Source organism: Melozone crissalis, unplaced genomic scaffold (genome assembly GCF_028551555.1).
Source record: "Melozone crissalis strain CALT ecotype California unplaced genomic scaffold, PUWL_Pcris_2 ptg000029l_1, whole genome shotgun sequence".
In the NCBI taxonomy this organism is placed as follows: Eukaryota; Metazoa; Chordata; class Aves; order Passeriformes; family Passerellidae; genus Melozone; species Melozone crissalis.
The window spans coordinates 13718934-13741371 of record NW_026535807.1 but is presented as its reverse complement, the minus strand read 5'-3'; the positions used below and the strand labels follow the sequence as shown (position 1 = coordinate 13741371).

The 22438-nt window shown below is 38.0% G+C and overlaps 1 protein-coding gene across 9 annotated transcripts in view; it reads left to right on the top strand.

The window, feature by feature from the left end:
* Positions 1-22438, top strand: part of CACNA1D (calcium voltage-gated channel subunit alpha1 D) — a 168952-nt gene that overhangs the window by 73197 nt on the left and 73317 nt on the right. For 6 of the 9 annotated variants that reach the window (XM_054281153.1, XM_054281157.1, XM_054281156.1 and 3 more), the window contains exons 8-9: positions 7224-7327; positions 17099-17268. In XM_054281153.1, the coding sequence (XP_054137128.1) occupies positions 7224-7327; positions 17099-17268 (274 nt within the window). Of the gene's footprint in view, positions 1-6640; positions 6745-7223; positions 7328-17098; positions 17269-22438 lie in introns of all 9 variants that reach the window. The other 3 variants (XM_054281160.1, XM_054281158.1, XM_054281152.1) reach the window with 1 other exon arrangement.

Below are 22438 nucleotides of genomic sequence, written 5' to 3'. Positions count from 1 at the left end.
CACATTAAAATCAAGATTAACCCCCCTCCCCACCTCTTACGTAATGATTTGTGCTAATTGCTTTTTTATATTCTCTTGTTATTAAAAGCTCTGAATCATCCAGTTTTGGATTGCAAAGAGACAGGACTTAATTTCAGAAAGAGAAAAAGGGAATTATCAAAATCACACATGCAAACAGAGCTACCAAGCCAAGGAATGTACAGATTAAAAGTGTGCATGAGGATCAAAAAGCATGTGACTTAAATGTGTCTTGCACACATATATATGTATATATATGATTATAGTATAATTTTTTTCCAATTAGCATCTTAACACAAAGACCCCACCAGAGGAGGATTTTAAACTAACTCACAGGGAAATATCTTTCCCATGAGGTGAACTTGATTGACTTTGACAAGATATCTGGTATCTCAGCCTCAGCTGACTGCTGACCTGTACTGCAGTCAAAATGTGGAACTAATTTCTTGTCACAGATCATTGCAAATACTAAGAAGAACCTATTATTTCTCCCCAGAAATTTTAAATAAAACTGGGTCAAAACTAGATGGGAAATAGAGGCTAAACTTGGGGTAGTGCTAAGAACTCCACTAGTCCATCAGCTGGAGTTTCCTCCAAAGTCTTTGTCACAAGAAGCCAACAATTACTTTATAACAATCCCAGTTCCCAGTCTGTCCCAGGAAAACAATTTAGTAGATAAATTTAGATCTTCCTGAGTATTGAGGCTTTGCTTGTTGATGCTACATAAACAAAGGTAACAATTTTATATAATCTATCTGAAGAGTAAATGCATTGTATTTGTATTTTTTGTGTCCAGTATGTAGGAAATATTAAACACATCCAATTTTTGTATAATGTATGGTATACATACAGGTGGAATAGCAGATGCCAAAAGAAAGGTGTTTAATAGAGCACACCTGTGTAGGTGTTATAACTTCTCATTTTCATACATGATAGCTAACCATTAAAAAAAATAAACACATTGTTGATCTCATTTGTTATTTAATTTTAGTGGTTTTTTTAGCCCTTAGATTTAACAAGCCAAATCTATGCGTAAGTTTTATAAATTTTTGTGAAATTAGTTTGGGCAATACAGACAAATAGGTACAAGCACTAAAAAATTCTTAATCTGAAATTAACATGATGCTCTTTGTGAGAGGAGTCAAACACTCGGATTTTGTTATATCTGGAATACAGATTTTGATAAATGTGGTAGTGCTTATCAGCAAACCTTCTCTGGGTTATTGTTTTGTAGAGGTAGCACTCTTCATGTTGTTATGGTTCTGTTCATCTGCTCTGCAGATTAAGCTGGGATGCATAATTGTCTGAAAAAGATAAAACAATTTCTTAACAGTCACATTTGAAAAAGATAAAACAATTTCTTAACAGTCACGTTTGACATCTTGGCTTTCCTCGGCACAATGACTTGATTTCCGCCCAGCCCCTCCTCGCAGTTAATGACAGTAAGCTGATTAATGGAATGCCACTAACAGGAATTAGCTAAAATAATCTTAGATAGAATTCAGTGTCTGAATGAAAGACCTGCATCTAAACTAATTTCCAAGCAATCATAGTAAAAATTTATAAATCATGTTTTGAAGAGTAAATGCTTTATGGGAATACCAAAATGTTATAATTCATTTGTTAAGAATGGATGAAACCAACAGAAGGAAGAAAATGAGGTCTGTTCAGCTTGGTCAAATTCATTAAGCTGAAGCAGTGTCTTCCAAGTTGGGGTTTAACTTGAGAGGATCACTTAGATGTGTCCTGTATGCAATTGCACAGTACAGTTTGAGAGTCCAAATTTAAGAGGTGATTAAGCAATTATGAGGCTCTCTATGCCCTGTGACAATTTTGCACTTCTCAATGGGATCTCTTTCTCTGTAGGCCCTACCTTGCTGCCTGTGCCATGGAACTCTTATTTTGCAGGTGTTGCTGATCTGAAATGCTTAACAAAGGGTGATCTCAGTGCACACCCCACCAGTGCATCTCCATATTCTGTGTCAGAAGCACAACAAAGGGCTGAGTCTGTCCAAGCAGGACAGTGCCAGGGAAATCTGTGCTTTGACTCCAGAGCACTGAATATAAAATTCCATATAAATCAACCTGGAGGGTGCTGTGCTTCAAGCACAGCCTGTTTTAAGTCAGCTTTAAGTTAACTCAGATTCAGCCAAGAATATCTCAGGACAAAACCTTTGAAGCCAGGCAGCTTTGAAGAGCTCTCTGCTGTGCTCTTCACTGGGTAGAATAAATAGCCTGATCTGGGGTTTTGTGAACCTCCCTTCCAGGCTTCCAAGAATGCAGGGATAGTCCCACTTCAAAAAACACTGATGTCTGCAGAATTTTTACACCTGTCAAGAGACTGAGTTTGTCAGTCTGAACAATTTTTAGGATGATGAGGCAGATTACAGGTAGCACAAAGTAAACCCACCAGTTATGTGCCTGTTGGCATGTTATGAAAAGAGGAAGGTAAAATTAAAACCTAAGGAAGCTAAGAAATTCAACAAATTTAAGAGAGTTTGAAACACTGTGGAAAATCAAAACAGGTTCATGCATCAGCACATTGTATCTGTAATGCCACAAATGCAGAGTTAGAGGTTTTGTTTTATCATTAACCCCAGGTAGAGCTTATATTTATTGCAAATTGGGTTTGCAACAGTTTTCAATAAAAGAATACCAGGTGTACAGAAAAGTGAAGACCTTGATTTGCGTGCAATTGCATATGGGGATTTTACTCACAATTACCATAGATAGGGATAAACAATATTTTAATGATTTCTAACTGATGTTTTAGGTTGAAGTTTGCCATCTGCTGCTGTGTAATACTAAGGTTATATCGGCAGTAAATGTGACTTTCCCCCTGTTTCACTTCAGTCTCGGTCTCTGATCATTTATGCTGTGTTGCAATGATAGTTGACTCCACCTACATCAGAGCTCACAAGATAATTCTTCCAAATGCCATTTGAGGCAGTTTCAGACTGTATCAGGTTTGTCCAATCAGCTCAAGATAATTCTTCAAGGATGCAGACTCACCAACATATATAGGTAAACATAAAGAGCCAAATAAATAATGTGTAGTGCACATCTACTGTTATGGTGAAACTGAATGAAGGGATTTGAAGAAACCTTTGTCCTTCATATTGTCCATTATCTCATCTGCCCTCTGGTTGATGTGATGGACAAACTGCTGAGAACTGACATTGAAATAGTGAGACTGGACCTTTAAAAAGACAAAGGGCAAGAAGGATGGTGCTTGGTGGTGTCCTTGCCATAGGTGTTTTGAAGGCTAAAAGCCCCGTGGCCCCAAAAAGACAGAACAAGTCCATTGAGAGCCATTGAATATGACACCTCCTTTGGAACAGTGCACCCTGAGCCATAGGGCAGGAGACTCTTGCAAGACAAGAACTTTTGCTGAGGATTTCAGATGTGAGATCTCCTTGAACTCCTAGTGATACTTTAGCAATCTGAAATTTCTGACTTTAACTCATTCTGCACTTTGGGTGAGAAGTCAGCATTAATCCCTTCAAATGAATATATCTTGGTTTTGAGGATGGAGATTTTCCTGTTCTCATATATTAACCAAGCTCTGTCTCTGTTTTTAATCAGAAGGCAAATCAATTCCTTTAATCTTTTTTTAATTGGAAGTTATGGAAAATGCCATTTGACATGCATGAAATGAGGAGCAAAGTTTTCCAAAAGGAAAGGACTTCTTTTTGTACTTTGATCTCTGGTATTAATGCAATCTGAAATATTATTTCATGAATAGAAATTACAATGCATTACTTGATTAGAGTTTAATTGTATCTAGAATTAAATGGCAAAGTTGTTGAGTAGTTTTTAGGAATTCAATCTTAGATTTGTTCCAAGGTGTTCTGCTAGGTTCAGGTATTCTTGAGTTAAGGAATGCTTTTCAAATAGTTCAGCATCTGCCCAAAGTGAAGCATTTCTTCTAGTACTGGTTAACTGCAGTTGCCAATTTTTGCTTCCCTAAGCATTAGTCCTAGATAGATTAGCCTAAAATATTGGGCTTGAAGTCCAGTTGCATAAATAAAGAAGAATTTTTAAAAATATGTTGCACATTAAAAAATGAATACAAATCCCAGCTGCTCATGTTAACAGAGCCTTTGTGACAGAGCATGAGAATTTCAGCTTTGCTCCTGGGTAACTAAGTTAGCAGAGAGCCTGGCTGCCTGAAAATATTCTCTTTATGAGCAAAAGCAGAGCATGGAGTTGCATTGCAGTGACTGCCAGAGCTCTGTTTTTTGAGCTCTGCTCAAAGTAAAATTGCAAATATTAATCTCTCAGGTTTTTCAAAATGACACATTGCAGAAAAATGTTGGCACCGATACCAGATGAATTTATATCTGCACTCTGAACTCTGGTGACTTGGAAACAACTGTCTGATAATTGTAGAGTTTTTAGCTGTAAAATACATTCAAATGTATTTGAAATTTAATTAAAATGTTTGTCCTGATCAGTTATTGCTAGAAAAACACTTGACCTGTATGGTATGAGTCAGGTCTATGAAGCAAACTGATTTCTAATGTAATAAAATAATTATGAGTATACTTAAAAAAAATATTGAGTAAATATTGCTCTTAAAACATAAGGCCAGATGCCTACGCTTGAAAGAAGATGCAAAGGGAATCCACTGGGACGAGGCAGAAATTCAGTCTGGGCAATGGGATGTGTTCTACTCATTAACTTTGGGGCTTCATTGTTGAAACTTCCCAAACACAGGGGACCCACTTTGACAGAGTGGGTGTGGGTGATAAAACCCAAAACTTCACAGGCATTGTCATTAATGGAAGCCCCTGATGTGCCAAGGGCTGCTGAAGGCTTTGCCCGGGAGAGTAGATAACTATAATGGCAGCATTGTCAAAGACTTCCCCAACTGAATGACGAAAGTTTGGGGTCTCTTGAAGGTAATGAAGCCAATCTTGCTGAACGGCTACAACCCTTGGTAATTTTAACTTCTCCAAAATACAGTTTTATTGGAAGAAGAAAAAAAAAATCTAAATCAAATGTGTTTTCAAGTTTTTTTTCTTTTTTTGTAGCAAGTGTAATTGTAAGTTAGTTTTCAGTACCTTGGTTAAATTCAAAAAGCATTTTAAAAGATGATACATAGACCCTTTTAAAAGGTGCATGAAGAAGCTGTGTAAACTCATCTGGTTTGGTTACTTAGGAGGTTTGTTTACTGTCTGGTGCTATCATAGGTCACCATGGAAGAGAAGTGCCTTTGGGCCTTAACCTGAAAAAGCTTCTGTCTAACCATCCAGAGGGTCCCCTTGCAGAAACTGAAATTATGATGTTTAATTTAAAGACAGGGGAAAAAATAAAGGAAATAATTCTGAAAAATATTTGTTGCCATGTTTAGTAGGTTTATTCCAACGAAGATGTTAAGGAGAGGTGTCAAACTTGACTGTCAGTAGAGCTCAAAGCCTAATCACAAATTTCAGATGCAACAACCCAATGACATTCACAGAAGAGAAAACAGATTTGCAATTAGATTGTTTTACAGTGACATATGTAATTTTATTGTCTGCTGAATTTTCATGACTATAAAACATCGTAAGAAGAATCCAATGTAAAAGCCAGAATAATTCCTCTTCAAAAAGAGCTATTTCTAGGAAGCTTCATGTCCAAATTATTTTTGTGACTTATCAAAATGTCTTTTGCTACCTGAATCCTACACGCAAAGCCAAATCTCCCTGTTTTAAAATATCAATTTTTATGAATAGGCCTTCTTAGATCTCCATGGGTATATTTCACAAGTCCATCCTTTGATAGGTATGATGAGCTGGCTAAGAATGGCAAGTGGAAGAAATCTTTATGGAAAACCCTGTGTGAATCTGTAAAGAGTGTATTGGAAGCTCAGTGACTTCAACCTCACTTTAAAAAAAAAATCTGCAACAACTTTTTAAATTTCATTCAACCTTGATCTGGGTATATAACTCATGTTCAGAAGTTTTCCTGGAATGTTTCCATGTTTCCATTGTGTTTCTAAAATTTGTTTACAAATTTTCATTTTCCTAAAATTGTGTTCATGCTTTTTACACAGACCTATGCTCATTTATTTCTTTTTGAATTGATTTAAAATGTCTGACTGCCTTTGACTGCTTTATTTCAGGTAAAAGTGTGAGAATTCTGTGTTACAAAAAGTAACACTGCTTGTACAGTTGAGATACACATTTCTGTTTATTTTCTCTAATAATCATTAATGTAGATAGGATATATATGAACTAAAAATCATAATATTTCAATATACTTTGTGATCATCATCTTAATTGGAGATCTGAAATTTAGTTTATGTTCTCAGCATTAAAGAATTATACCTATTATTATTAATACTCCTTATTCTGTAATATTCCTGCAGGGAAAATATTAGAACTGTTGCAGTGCTTCATTTATGTTCGATAATATTTCTGATCCAAGTGCTAGTTTCACTCAGCATTTTGTTTTAGGGTTTGTGTTGGAAATGCAAAATGAATGTGGCCAGTGCCTTCTTGCTCTCATTGTTCTTTGATTTCTGAAGGTATGCATAACATGTTATCTAATCTGAATGATCAAATTCTCCTTTCTCTGACTCTTCTTTGCTGTTAATATAGTGATCTGCTCTATAAGATCATCTTATTTCTTGCAGATGAATGATGCAATGGGATTTGAGTTGCCATGGGTGTATTTTGTCAGTCTCGTCATCTTTGGGTCATTTTTCGTACTAAATCTTGTTCTTGGTGTATTGAGCGGGTAAGCATACACCTTTTTCATCATGAAGGCAGAGTCCTGAATCCAGTTGCCATGAACACACAGGTTATCTCGTCCAGGTGAGACTTCAGTTGGGATGACATCTTTTAATAAACCTCTATTTCTTCCTCCTCGTATTACAGCACAAAAAGTTTTCTTGTAGCTCTCCTATAAATAACATACAAACAGCAAAATTGGAGTTTAGACGTACCAGTACATATTCCTCATGTCCTTCTGGCAAAGTTATAAAAAAGACAAAAAATTCTCATGCACTCATTTGGATGTTATTTCAATTAATCCTCTAAAGCCTCACATCTGCAACAAAATTTGGGTAAGTAGATTTAAACAATTATTCACTCACTTTTCAAAGATCTGGATAGGCCGTAAACTTTGCATAGAACCTACGTGATCTGGCAGCTGCACAAAGGACTCTGCTGTTTAATGAATGACTGAATCATAACTTATTTCCTTGCGTTTTACAGGTAAATGATGCAATAGGATGTGAGTGGCCATGGATCTATTTTGTTAGTCTTATCATCCTTGGCTCATTTTTCGTACTTAACCTGGTTCTTGGTGTACTTAGTGGGTAAGCAGTTGAGTTAACATTGTGTATGCTACTGCTACTTGTAAGATGGCCTCTGCATTGACTCCAGCTTCTCAGCAATGGCTTTTTTGCATGCACTTGAGACTCTTATGTCATCCTACCAGTGTTTGCTCTTTGGACTGAACTGTGTGATTTGAGTGCCTGTATCTGTCTTGACATCACGTTCACCATGCTTGCCAAAAATATTCATTCAGTGAGGCACTAATCTCCTTATTCTATAATATTCCTGCAGAGAAAAAGATTTTGTGCACAGTGATGGGTGGTGCACCCGTACAACTATCCTCCCCTGCTGTAATATACAAATGTCTTTTTCTGAAAAACTGACTTCTGCTCTTCTTCAAATAGTCATAGTGCAATTGGAGTGTTATTTATGTTTAACAGTTGAATATTTTGCTCAAAATATGGCAAAATATTTTTAATAAGTGCTTCAAGACCTGTCTTACAGAGTGTAGTTGCACTACCCTGACAGTGTTCAGTGGTTCCTGGGTTGTAGAGCTGTGAACTGCTGTGACAACCTGCACCAGGAGCTGGTAAATTCATCAATAGTAATGTATCAATTTAATATAGCTGCCAGTGGGAGGTTGTCACAGCTTTTTGTTGGTTTGTGCACTCCAGGCTCCAGCCAAGAACTAAGGCCATGTCAGTTCTAGCTGTATAATGTGCTTTAAAACTGTAGTTTATGGCAAGAGTTTACCAGTTTTTCTTTTTACAAAGTCCCATTATGTGAAGTTACAGCCCTATTTCATTTGCCATTTCCTGATTTCTAACACACTTGAGCTTGGGAAACTCCAATCTGTGGTAAAGATATTTTTTGATAAATATATAAAAGATCCAGCTATCATTTAAGCGCTGAAAATAAATTATTATGGTGTATGCATTAGGTTTTAGTTATACAGCAAACAATATTGCTCTGGCAATCTCAGGCAAGTTGTGCCATCTTTGTCAGCCAACAGAAACATTTCCCTTGCATGGAAAGCAGCCTGACAGTGCAGGGGATGGTGTCATCAGAGTGCTGATAGTGTCTGCAGCCCTGTTCATGGTTTTGCCACACTGTATCTGGAAGAAATGATAAAATGATTATTATATTCCTGGAAAGCAGATAAGCAAACAAGATTTCGGGGTGTTGATGTAATTTCATTACAGGAGCACTTTTATTTGATGAGTAGTTTTACATTGTGCTTTAAAAAATATTTAGCCATTTATCTGTGACAGATTACTGTTGCACACAAGAAACCAGGGAAAGTATAGTTTTGCCTGCTTTATAAAGCAGATGTTTAAAAGAAATATGGTAGTGCTAAAACAACACTGCTGATTTTTAGATTTAACCTTGTCCTTCCAAGGACAAATGTGTAAATGTGTAAATTGTTGCAAAACTAAGGGCCCAGCTTTCAGCCACCCTGGAAAATGAAATAAGAAGAAGGACAGATAAATGATGGTAGTTACAGTGTAATTTATTTCTTCTTTTGATGCTGTAACCTAACGTTGCTGTGTGACTGGCCTTTCCACTGAAGTCATTACAAGATTAGGCTCTCACAGTTCCTTCTCTGGCCCTTAAGAACATCACAAGCACCAATTAATTTTCTTCCTGTCCTGTGAAGATGTCTGGTAACAGATAATGAATATTCCTGTTTTTCCTTCCATGACTCGAATTGTTATTGGATTCAGTCTTTTCTGTTTTTATAAAAAAATTACAGGGAAAGTGACACCAAATTTGGTGTTTTGTTGCACATATTAATTTCTTTTCCTGAAGTCATGGAAATTTAGAGAGACTCTAATGAATCAGCTTAACATTTGATTTAATAAGCTTAAAATACTGTGTGAAGTTTTCAACATTATGATACATATATTTTTTTGGACTATGGAATAGTTTTTTAGCAGCCATTCCAATGCAGGGAAGAGGTGTCCCCTTGTCCTTGGGTTCCTTCCTGCAGACAAGAAATCACCACTCATTTCTAGGTTTTGTGTGATCCATAGATCTCTAATACTCCTCACAACCCTTGCTGGCTTCCCTTGGACTTTCAGTGCACAGAAATGGCAGTGAAAAGAGGGATGTGAAATCTCCTTATATTTATCAAGCCATTAATTGCTAAATTAATTTTTCTGCCATAGTGTCAGCCAGGGTCAATTGAGTGCTCAGGGTCCTTGATGAATTGTCTGAATCGTGTTTGCCCTAAATGCATGAAAGAGCCTTCCTAAAACTCCAATTTTTTGTTTTCTTTCTGGAGACAATGACATTGGAGGGCTGAGACACGTGATGTATAAACATCACCAAGGACTGACATTAAAAGTGTGAGGAGAAAGGAGATGCTCCTAAAAGATACCAGTCAGAGCAAACTTCTGTTTGGTAGGGAAGTGAAGAGAATGTCCTGGCATACTTGTTTGAAACTATGGCAAACAAGGGCCAGTGTGGAATACTATTACTCTGATTTATTTTAAGCAGTATATGACAGTTCTATATAAAACATTTTCCCCATACTTTCTGTTTAGAGCTCCAAGTCTAAATTTTATGCCTAAATTTGATGTACTAGTAAGATCCAATGGATGTTTTTGTGTTTCTTAGTAGAATGAAATTTTTCATCCTGAGCCAAGCATTGAATATATAACACATAATTTTTTTGGTTTTATTTAAAAGTTATTAGCTTTTATGTGTTATACTCCTCAAACCATAACACAAAAACTTGGTTTATGATAAATCCACAGATAAAGTTAAATTTTACTAAACCAATCAAATATCAAGAATGCAAAAATTATGCCAACTTACTTGAAAAGCATGGCTCTGCATACAGATTCTGAAATTGGAATCTGAATGCTTAGTACCTTTTCTGTATGAAAGTGTTACTTCCTTTATATCAGGTTGTGCCGTGTACATTTTAATCTGTTTGCTGTTTTTGATCTGTTTGTTGTTGTAAAATATTCAGTTCTTCTCTTTGCACCCCTTTGTTATTCTGTGACCATCTGCCCCTTTGTAGTTCTGTAATGCCTCTTGTGCACTGCATGTTTGATGTATTTAGGTACTGTAAAATGGATGAGAACGATGATTTGGCAGATCTTTTGTTTTACATCTAGCTCTTTCTGAAGGTGAGTATTTCCTGGTGATCCATGTCAGTCTTGCCTGCAGAAGGTGACATTCTTTAAAATACAGTTCATATTTTTAATATCAGTAGTGTAAATGAACAGAAACAATGTGTGTATGGAATCTGCATGTGGTAAATATCGTGATTTCTGCATGGAAGCTGACTGTGGAGATTTTTTTCCAAAGTAATTCCATTGAATAACAAGGACGGAGAGAATTCATAGGCTTGAGTTAATTCAGCTTTTTCAAAAAACTCTAGAAAACTTTTGCTTCTTTTACTCTAGAAGTATTCACATTACTCTATAAGTAAATTCTCTCAAGGCATGAAATACTAGGCATAGAAACTGGGGGCTCAGGACAGGGCTCCTCCAGATATTCCAGTATAAAAGACCAGAGCCTAGAATGGCTATTGGTGCCAAAGAGGGAGCTGAAATTGAAGGTTAGAAATTATAAGGTTAAGGTTATTAGAAAGTTAACAAATAATGATCAGGGTGGTCATACTCATCCCTTCTGAAAGCGTAAAAAGTTAAAAAAAAAAAAAAAAGAAGCCCAAGAAGCTAAAATAGGCATGTCAGTAATTCAGCATGCATTAAACTGGTTTGCTATGAACAGAGGAAATAAATTATTTACCAAGAGGCTTGGCTTTTAATGATGCATGATAATCTATTCCTGAAGATAGTCCTTATCATTAGGAGATGCGTTCTGCTGATGGCATTTTCTGCTCAAGGCATTAGGATTTCTTTGGGCAGCCACAGGAACAAATAAACCTTTCAAACACACTTTAATAAATTTATAAGTTGAATTTATTGCCTTGCAAAAGGACATCAAAACATAGGCTTTGACATGTCCTTACATCCTCCTGCATGTGATCTTTCAGATTACTAAGTGAATGTTAATTTTTTCAATTTGTTTTCCCCAGCAATATTTGTAATGTATGTACAAAGTGATTCTAAAAGCTAAGGGTGTGTACTCATCCACCCCAATCTCCCAGCAGTATCTGTCAATTAATGTCATATAAATGATGTTGGTGCAGATAAGCTTATACACCTAAGATCTGTTGTCTACAATATATATGGGAAAAATCATAGAAAAAGACATTTGAATAATGATTCACCAAATAGAAAATGGCAATAAACTGTCATCCATAGCCTTTCAGCAAAAGGAAAATGAACTGGTTTTGGCAGAGATCCTTTTCACAGCAGCAGGAAGGCCTAGTGAAAAATACAAAATAAAAATTATTGCTGAAAATTTAACTCCTTCCCATAGATAAACTGAATATACTTTGAAAACAAGGAGAGAGACTTCAGCTATAGATCTCAAGAAGTTATAAGCTGAAGCAGGGTCATTTAATTTCTGTGTCCTGGTGAAAGTAAAATTTTCCTTTTGAAAGCATATGTTATATTTGAACAATCAGTTGGATATACTAACAATAATTAATCAGCAAATACTTTCAGCTGTATGCAGCAGAAAGTAACTGATTGTTTCAGACAGAAACCCCTAAAGTCAGGTCTGTAGTCTTGAGTAAGAGCTTGGAGGGAACTGATTTTATTTCAGTCCTGTCTGAACTCACCACACCAAGGTTTTTAGGGATTAGTGCTTAGTGGGTGCTTAGTGGGCAGCCCCTGGCAGGGAACAAGACAGGGCAGTTCACAAACCCATGGAGAGGGCACAGACCAATGTCAGGGGATGGTAGCCTCTGGTCCTGGGCTCACACCTGCCCCTTCTTCTGCCCAGAAATCCTGAGTGTCCTGGGCCAAATAGGGCTTGACCCAGGAGAGGAGGAGCACATCTTAATGTGCAGATCTAATTAACAATGGTCAGAAACAGCAGGTCTCGGTTTTGGTGCTTGAATGGTTCCCTGTCTGTTCCTACCAATGATCCCACAGCACTCCTGGGCACTCTGGCACAGTAAGGCTGGACAGGCCCCTGCCCCACAGAACTGCTGCTGGAGCTGTGGAATGCACATTTTGGTAATTGCTACCCAACTGCACAGAGATAGCCATGAGTGGGTACTACCAGTTTGCATTTCCCCATCAAGGGCCCAATGCTCCTTGCTCAAGAAAAATTCCTGCTAGGACTTTTTGTTTTTGCCCTCGAGTAATAATTCTAGTGTTCAGCCTGTGAGGTTTTTTCCCCCTAAAAGAAGGGGTGACAATGATGTGTACAAATCTTCTGTATTTAAAGATGTGATGTTACTTAACCTTTTGTCTCTTCACATCTGTTACACTTTACACCCAGCTGCAAGCTGCTGTCACTGCTTATTTGTACACTTTAAGTAGTTTTAGTTCTCTTTAGATTCTGCTGATTTGTTGGTTGGTATGGTTACCACAGTGTGAAACCTCTCCTGCAAGTCTGGTGCCCAACACTGTACTCGTGTGAGTACATTTTTGTTATTATGTGACTGTTCTCTGTAAATAAATGAGTCTGGGATGTCTGGTTGGCAGTTCTACATATGGAATTAGCTTAACACTTTCCACATAGCAGACCCTGTGTGCAGTGAGCTCTGTATGCAGGAGATTCACTCTCCCTCCCACTGCATTTGCAGTGACACAAAAGGGCAGGAATATGGCTAGCAAAGGGTTTGTGTCCTGCTTTATGCTCTGATATCAAAAGCACCTGTTTGTTTCCCATCATCAGTGCCTAGAGAGACGCAAGAATTTCAGCAACACTCCTGCTGCTGTGCAGGCCCCTTGATGAAATGTCCCTGGCCTTTAGCATGGGAAAGCTTTCAGCTGATGGGAGGTGGTGGAGGTGTCTCTAGTTATTATATCTATGAGTATATAGAGAGAAGGGAGAGTGTACCAAAAGAATTTCAACAAATTGCCTTAGGATTTTTGGTTAATATGACCCTGCCTGTAATTGAAGGTGTGAGAACCAGGGAGATGTAATTGAGTCCCAGCAGGCACTCCCTGCTGCCACTTCCACCTTGTTGCATCAAGCCATTCCTGAGTGAAGCACACCAGCAGGGGTTATTTCACTCTGCTGAAGAAAGAAAAATCTGGCATGATTACCCCAGATTATTGAAGCATGAATTCAAGCCCTGCATTTTATATGCTTCTGCCTCAACAGCCATTGATGATGATGGTGTTGTGCCTGAACAGAGAAATGAGATCATCTTTCTGCTAGGAGACAAGGAATTTTTGAGCAACAGAAATAAACCCTGAATTTTATATAGTGGGTTAGTTATCACTAAAAGTAAATGAGATTATGTAAATTAGTCTCCATAAAATGCTTTATTTTGCAAGTGATGTCTCTATTGTGCTGCAAATGCAGCACCACTGCCCAAAATACTTTCAAATATCAGATCCAGGTCATTTTATCAAACCAGACTGAAATACGTGTTTCAAAGTTAGCTCTTAGCACAGGCATTTGTGAAACCAAATATTTACAGAGCTTAAGTCCACTTTCTGCAATTAATGTGCAGTTTCTTGAGCCTGTCAGCTTCAGAGGCTGCTGGCCTGAGTGCTGGGTTGATGACAGGGAGGCCAGTTCAGGCCATCAGTCTGACCACGTCAGTCCCTGTGCTGCCTACAGAGCTGAAAGCTTTTCTTTATTGCCCTGGACCCACCCTTCCCTCTCCCCAGCCATGAAATGCTGCACAAGCAGCTGTCTTAGTCCTCCTTCCAGGAGATCAGCCAATGTCTGTGTATCTTTACCTAAATATTAAAGTATCTTTTTGTCCAGGTTTCTTTGTCAGAAGCTTTAAAGAGCCAACATCTCTCCCTCTTCTCACCCCCATCATCTTTTTCAAATTGCTTATCTCTTGGCCAAGAAAAAGAGATGCTTTTGTTTTGCCAACAGGAAATTCATTACTTTCCAATTCTATTAAATTCTCCTTTCTTATTCATGGCATTCCCCTAAAAAGGAGTATGTACATATTTGTCTGAGTGATATCCCTTCATTGTGGATGAGATAGAAAAAAAATACCCTAGAGCCAGATTCTTCCCTCCCCTGAAGAAAATTACCTTCTCACGTTTTATAGTTCCTTATAAACAAGTTTTAAAAATAAAATTGAAAGTTTTAAATATCACGGAAATGAGCACCCTTGCATCTCCCCCTACTGATAAATGGCAACAGCCTGTAACAAGGCAGCATCTGGCTTCTGTGCAGCACTAAAGGAAAAGGTCAGAATCAGCTGTGTATATAAAACTAGGTTTAATTCTTTGCATGCAGCTGTTTCAATGTGAAGTCAAAGAGCAGTTCAGCCATGGGTGAAGTTCTGTTCAAAGTATCAGCCTTGCCAGCTGATTAATTTAAAAATTATTTCGTTCACTTCCCTCTGTATAATAACAGCAACTTTTGTTTTACTTCACCCTCATGCATCACATCTCCTTTGAATTAATAAGAAATACCTGAAGGACTATAAATGAAAAGCACATGAATACTTAGTAAAAGCCAGCAAGGCTTGCTACTTCTCATTTCCTGCTCTGCCATGATAGCTTTCTCCAGAGATGCTGCCTGTGGGAAGTGAGTCATGAGCATGCTGCCTCAATCAGGTGGAAAGGACAGGCTCTAATCCTCTCTCTGAGAGAAGCTTAAACCTGGCATTCTTTAACCCAAACAGTTTCTTATTGACTTGTGGAATTACTCTGGTTATTTTTTAGAGTGATTATCTTTCAGAGAGGTCTTTAGAGCTCTCTCTCTCTCACTGGCATTTTTGTGAGGAGATGGCCTCTTGCAGGATCTGGTCCTGGATGGGAGGTGAAGGGGAGCAAATGCAAAGCAAGCACTGGCATTCTTCAGCTTCATTACAGTGCCATCAGATGGAACAGGATGATCCCCATGTGCCAGGCTGAAATGCTGTTGAATTAAGTCCTCAGCTGTAAAAGATGAAGTGCCTGCCCCTTAGCATTTGCAGCAGAAAACTGTGTAACTTCTGCAATATAACATTAAAAAACCTCCAGCATCTCTGTAGTTGTATGTAAACAGCTTAACACTTAAATTTACTCATGTCATCTAAATACTAAATTTTTTCTCTGACATGTTTAAAGACTAAAACAGCTAGTAAAAATAAATAAGATGCCCCCTGGAGAGATTATGTCTTTGTAATTCTAAACAAACAGTGTATATCACCAAATTGTAATATTATTTTGAAAAATGGAAACTTTCTGTTATTCTATTCTGCTTTCTTTGGGCAATATTTTTATTGCTAATTGTTTGGCTGTCCTAAAATATTTTTGTCTTATGTGAATTTTATAATATTTTCCACTTGAGAAAGGGTATTATTGAGTGGTTCAATAAATTTCCCCTTAAGAGAATATTAGCTAGGGAATATCTTCAAGTGAAGTTTTCCAATAAAGAAAGGAGTTGTAAATTCATGGAAAATAAAATTGCTCTAGGCTTTTCTTAAAGTATAATTTAAGCCCCATTGTAAGATTAATGTGAGTAGCGATAGGACAAGGGGTAAACTGCTTAAACTGAATGAAGGTAGTTTATATCAATATTAGGAGGAAATTCTTCCCTTTGAGCGTGGTGAGGCCCTGGTACACGTTGCCCTGAGCAGCTGTGGCTGCCACATGCCTGGAAGTGTCCAAGGCCAGGTTGAACAGGGCTTGGAGCAATCTGGGGTAGTGGAAGGTGTCCCTGCCCACTGCAGGAACATGGAATGGGATGAGCTTTGAGGAGCGTCCCAACCCAAACCCTTCTATGATTAACATGTTAGTCAGAACAAGCTTAACTTTAAATACTGAATTGTGTGTACTTAGAATACAGTCCAAAAGATCCGTGCCTGCCCCTAACACCTCATATTAATACTCAGATAAACTGGAATGTGTTGGTCCTTGTAGCAAAGCAGGTTTCTCATTTGGAGCTGGGGAATCACACCAAAAGTTGTAATAATGTTGGCATGTGAGATGTTGTGGGGGCAGAATATAGAATATACTTGTTAGTTGTCTTGAGTTTTATGTCATTCATGGAATCTTAGATTTATGGGGTAGTTAAGGTTGAAAAAGACTTTAGGAGGCCATTTTATCAAATCTCATCAAAGAGCATGATTTCATTACTTTTATTATCATTCCATTATAATTCAGGGATTGATCCCAATCATGAACTAAACTGGATAGACAGTCCAATACATTGTCTTGAGACTGGGACAGTGAGATAGAGGACTAAGTTTCTGTTTCTGATCTGTGAGGACTTCTGGGTTCTGTTGCAGGGAGCAAATTTCCAGCAGCACAGGAGTCTGTGTGTGATATTGTTAAGGGAGACCCCAGAAGTGGGGTTGTGTATGTTTAGACATGGACAGTGAACTGTGGCTGGGAGAGGAAGGATTTTAGAACTGGCGTTTCTAAAACCAGAATTTTCTTTTCACTGAAACTTAATACTTAAATGTGAATTTGCTTCATTATTGCAAGCTAGTTTCTGTTTGTAGATAAAAAAAATTTTGAGATCTGTATAGAAGAGCAGTAATTAAATGAGAAGAATAGACTCTTCCCTTATGGGAAGTGTCAAAAATACTGCTTAATTTTTGATTAAATCAGAAAAGCTCTGAAAGTTGAGATGTGAGGTGGTAGGGATTTGCCATGACTTCTTTGCACCTCTACCTTGTTTTCAAAGCAGCACTCCAATCTTTGGTGTATTTTCTATGTCACTGTGCTAATCTGCAGTGTCAAGACTTTGCTCAAAATGCCTGAGAGTTTGTCAATCAGTGTTTTTTTTTCTGCTTTATCTGCATTTGATAGGGAATTTTCCAAAGAAAGGGAAAAAGCCAAGGCCCGAGGGGACTTCCAGAAGCTACGTGAAAAACAGCAGCTTGAAGAGGACCTGAAGGGATATTTAGACTGGATTACCCAGGCAGAAGACATTGACCCCGAGAATGATGAAGAGGCTGATGAAGAAGGCAAAAGGAACAGTATGTATTCCTTCCTCTCTACTTCTGTGGGGACAGTTTGGCTCCTCCTGGGGGTGTTGCACTGCAGGGAAGGCAGCCTGGCCAGTGCTTTCCATTTCCCAGCTTGCAGAAGTGTTGGTTAGCAGAGCAATTGTTTGTCAATATGGAGATGCTGAGTCATGGAAGGTAATTTGGAATCTTAGAACAAAATTCTGCTTGGGGTGTCCATGCATGAATCACTGTCTGCATTCAGTCACTGCTGAGATTTATAAACTTTGCTTTATTTGTGTTCTGGAAAGAGTTAGTGCAGAGATGCCATATGCCATTGAGTCTCATTGTAAATCCTTAGAATGTGTTTCCTGTGGGTGCATGCAAGGAAAACAATAATGATATAAAGTGCTTAAAAATATGACCAAAGTTACAGTCAAGAAATAACCTTGTGCTAATACTGAGGATGTTTTGTTGTTGTTGTTGAAATAGGAAAACAACATTCTGTGTCTTTCTTTTTGATATTCAGAATACAATAGAGAACATTTTTTACTACCTGTCTTAACTGGGTGTGCAATAAATGAAATCTTGTGGGATTTTCACTTGACACTAAGAAATATAATTTATGATGTATTTATTTAACAGTAGGCTGTTAGAACCAGATGATTTATCTGGTAGTTTGATATTGAAGCATATTGAAGTATGATAGACAGTATACTATCTCTGTATTGCAGTGATAGTAGTAGTTTTTCATAATCTTTGGGTTTCAGAATTTTATAATCCTGTAGTTCACAATAAAAACAAAGTATGGGAGTATGGGACTGTGTTACTGACTGGAAGGACACTATTTTTATGAGAGGCTGCAAGGGAAAATGTGGGTTGATGTTGATTCCTGCACCACTGGAAAGGAATAATTTATGTCTATTGGAAAATGTGTTGCACCAATAGAATTTTTATCTAGAACAGAGCAAAAAAAGCCAGAATTCACAATACTTAGTTATTGTTACTTATGTGTGGAAGGAGTGCATAAACTCTGGGTTTGAGTACTAGTATAAAATCCTAAGCCTGAGATGTAAAAGATGACACATTTTATGGAGTAAATATGTTTGTACAAGGCTGCTGTGTAGAATTGTAGGTGATGCTGAATTTGCAGAGAATGTTGGATGACTGAGTTGTCAGCTGTGGTGCCAATGGACTGGGTTTACAGGTGAAATCCCAGGAACCTTTTTTGTCCTGTTCAAATTGGATGTCTGTTAATAGGCTGCAAAACCCCCCCATTTGCTCTGGCATTCCTTAAACAGCTTTGAGGTCATACAGATAAAAAATACTTTGCATATCTACTGAGTTTGAAAGAACTTTTATGTCTAAGCTGTTAACTTAGGCATAATTTTAGGCTAAGTTGAAGGTTGTAGAAGACATGCAGAGTGAAAATAGAAGGAAAGTAATTAAAAGAGCTTTAAGAGAAATGCCAAGAATTTCATTTCAGACAGACACATATGCTTTTGTGTGGAAATTTACAGTGCATAGGCAATCTCCTAGCACTCCTGGATTTATGCACATGTCCTTAAATATGTGGCTTGGTATTCCAATGTTAATATCAATTGCAACAGCCTCTAAAGGAGGAAGGGTTGTTGAGATGCTCCACCTCCTTGCATTTCAGATATTTTTAGGTAATAAATTTAGATGAAATATATTGGTGATTTTTTTTTTGAGCCGTCTTGGAAGCATGAAGTAGAGCTGGGTCCCAAGATATTCAGAATAATAATTTTCAGGCTTCTAGACATCTGTGTCCCTGCTTTGAATATCTAAACCTCTGGGTGATCCAGATTACTGCTCGTTTATGGAGGTGGATGATTACCATGGAATTCCTCAATGATGTAGAAGAGCTCTGGGTTTGGGATACACAAGATTTCTGTGGCAGGCAAAGGCAGAGATTTCAAAGATGGTTAAGTCAGTGATTAATAGTTTCTCATGTAATTGTTTAAAATTGTAGTTGAGATTCCTACAATGCCACCTCAGCATTTGAAAGTTTCTAATCAGAAAAGTCATTAAGTAATTTATTTATAAGTCCTATGTATTTGTACGTCTCTGCTGCTGATAATGGGCAGGTATTCAATGCTGCTGAATAACAATACCTTTTAATTACTAGAATTGTAAACATGCCTTTAGTGAAAGTTGGAAATCTTTATTATTGATTATCCTGAAGCCAATGAAAAAAAACTTCCATTGCCTTCAAAGCACTGCGAATTTAGCTCAGAATGCGAGGAGCCGTGAGAGGTGAGGGGTTTAGCTGTGACAGTCGTGCTGCCGGTGATGTCAGTCTGTTCTGCCTAACCTTGCCTGTGTTGTGTGTACGGACACGTTTTTGTTTTTTGCGTTGCGACTGCTGCCACCTCCCGCGTCACTGCTGGGATTACATGTGCTTCCCCAGGGCTTACACTGGCTGACTTAATGGAAGACAAGAAGAAAAGCAGACTTAGCTGCTTTGGCCGTTCTTCCAATAAACATGGTAAAACGTGCTCGGATTTGCAGTTGAACTTTTCTTTTGTGCCCATACTGCATTGGATGTGGTAGCTTTTGGGAGCACAGACTGTTTGCATTTCTCTAACCCAGGCACAGCCCACTAGCATGGAACTCCTTGTGCATGCAGACCTTCCTCCTGGTTGAAGTGCATGTTTGAAATAGAGGTGCTCTGCTCTACCTCCCTAAAACAGTGTTTAATCCATTCACATTTCCCCTGAAGTGTCTTTGTCTGTGGCTGTTGTTGAAGAATAGGTTTTCTTTTTCAGAAGTCAGGTAACCCAGATCAAAAGTGTATTTTAAATTTAAGCATGAAGAAAGTAATAAAAGTATTTTACAAGTTTTGTAATCCATCATAATGTAAGCTTAGAACAGCATGATAATACTATTTACTTTTGATACTTATGATGTAGAATCTAACAAAACACAACAAACTTTTACTGTATCTCCTTTTGTTGTTGATGGTTTTGTTTCTGTACTTTGTTTTATTCACTTTTCCCCACCCACACTGAAGATGGACAGGAGGTTTACAGTATGACAATTATTTTCAAATCTGCCTGTTTTAATACTGGCAAATGTCCTGTTTTGACATGAGCACAGTTGTAGTAGTTAGGAGATCTAGTTTTAGTCCTATCTGCAACTAAGTTATTTGACCAACTGAATTTCTTGCTGTCCTAACAGTTTGTATTGTGGCCTAGACTGAGGCTGAAATCTCATCCAGTTACTTTAGAGAATGCAGAATTCTAAGTCAGAAATTGTTGGGACCTGATAGACTAATTTTGTTCAAACAGTGAGTCTGCTTGAAATTGTTTGTGCAGCTGTTGCATATAGATATATACATATCACTGTCTGATAGCTCCCTCAGCTCTGCATGCTGAAATAGTTTTCCTATAAAAATTGTGAGAAGGCAATAACAATTTTACTTTGAACTAGCCCTTAGATGAGCAGATTCAGGTTCTGATGTCTGTGAGGACCAGCCTGGCACTGCCTGGCACTTGCTGTCACCTGCTGGCAGTGGCTGCTGTGCCATGCCTGGTGCCTGACCTTGCAAGCCAGAGGCATCCCAAACTCATGGGCACTGACTTGGATTCCTCTGCCTGGCAGGGCAGGTGCACCTTTTGTGAGTAGGGTTTTTCCTAAGTTTATTTCTTCCTGAGATGATTATGCTGATCTGAGGAGTTGAAGCTTAGACTGTCTCTGGATTAGAAACACCACTCTAAATATTTTTCTTTGTATTCCCTCTACCTGTATGTCCATTAAAGCAACATGTGTGTAGACTATGCAACATTTCCAAGGTTCTCAGTGTCATCCTTCAGTCTACAATTGGTTGGTTCAGTGATGCTACTACAACAAAACCCAATTTATTTGCTCTCTTTCCACTGCTATGCAGCCAGCCTTATATTGCTTTTCCATTTGCCTATAAAAACAGAGAGCCCATAAGAATGATCTACAGCAACATTAAATCTGCACTATGAAAAAAGATATCTTGCTACACTATCATGGAGAACATCTTCCAAGCAGACTCTCCTTAAACTGAATTTACCCCAAGAAGCTTCACAGTCAGAAGAGATAGTGCCACTTCTTTCTGAAGTGTTTTCTGGGCATACAGCAGACTTGGGAAAATTTGAGATGAATTTGCAATGATAATGTTGCCACTTTGGGGATTTTTTTTTCCCACTCTGTTTTCCCGTTTGACTACCTCAAAGATTTGGTAAAGATTCAGAAAATTCATGTACTAATTTGAGAAAGAATTAGGAAAATTTTGGAACCAACAATTCAAGGAATTGATTGGCTGTTACTAGCAAACAGAACATGTAATTTTTTGTAAGAGTGATCTAAAATTTTGCCAGTTTAATATAATGCCAAGATTCTGTGCAGTAGCCAATACTGATGAGCTGGGCAGATCACTCCTCTTCTGCAGCACTTTTCCTTCAGCACAGTTAAACAATTGGCTGCCCAACATGCACCAGTGTGAAAATGCACAGTTGAAGTTGAAACAGATTAAAATTTTAATAATTTACATTAGAGAGGAAAACATTTCCAACAATAATACTTGAAACTACAATTCAGGAATTCAGGTTGTAATTTAGCCTGCTTCTGGATTCTACGATGACACTGAATTTTTGTATATCAGGATTATGGAATTTATTTCTTCTAACTGTAGCTGGCAAGGGCAGAGCATTGCTGATAGACAGTGTCTTGCTCTTCACTATGCATTAGTTAGGTTACATCCTGGAGTGGAGTTGGAAATCCTGCTCCAAAGTCTGAAAACTCCACAGAGTACCTCGTGAACACAATGGATTGTGAGCAAAAAGTAGTAGTTGATGTATTTGACCTGTTTTCTATCCACTCAGGAAAGTATTAAGCTGCATGCTGTATGGGTTGCTTATATTGTCTAATGCAAGCATTCTTTTGTTTGAAACCAGTTAGTTCAATTGAAGTGATTATTTGATCTAGAAATCTAGATAATCTTTCCAGAAGAATGCCAGTAAAACAAGGGCAAAAGGTGTATCAAGAAAAGACAAAAATTTGGCGTCTTCCTTTCAATACTGGGGTGCCAGTTTACAGATCTCAGAGCTGACCCTGCTGAGATCAGTCTCCCAAAATTCTCTCAAAATTGTGTGCTGTGTTTGCCTCATGGACACCACCTGCCCTTATGGATCTGTGGCCATGGAGCTGAGCT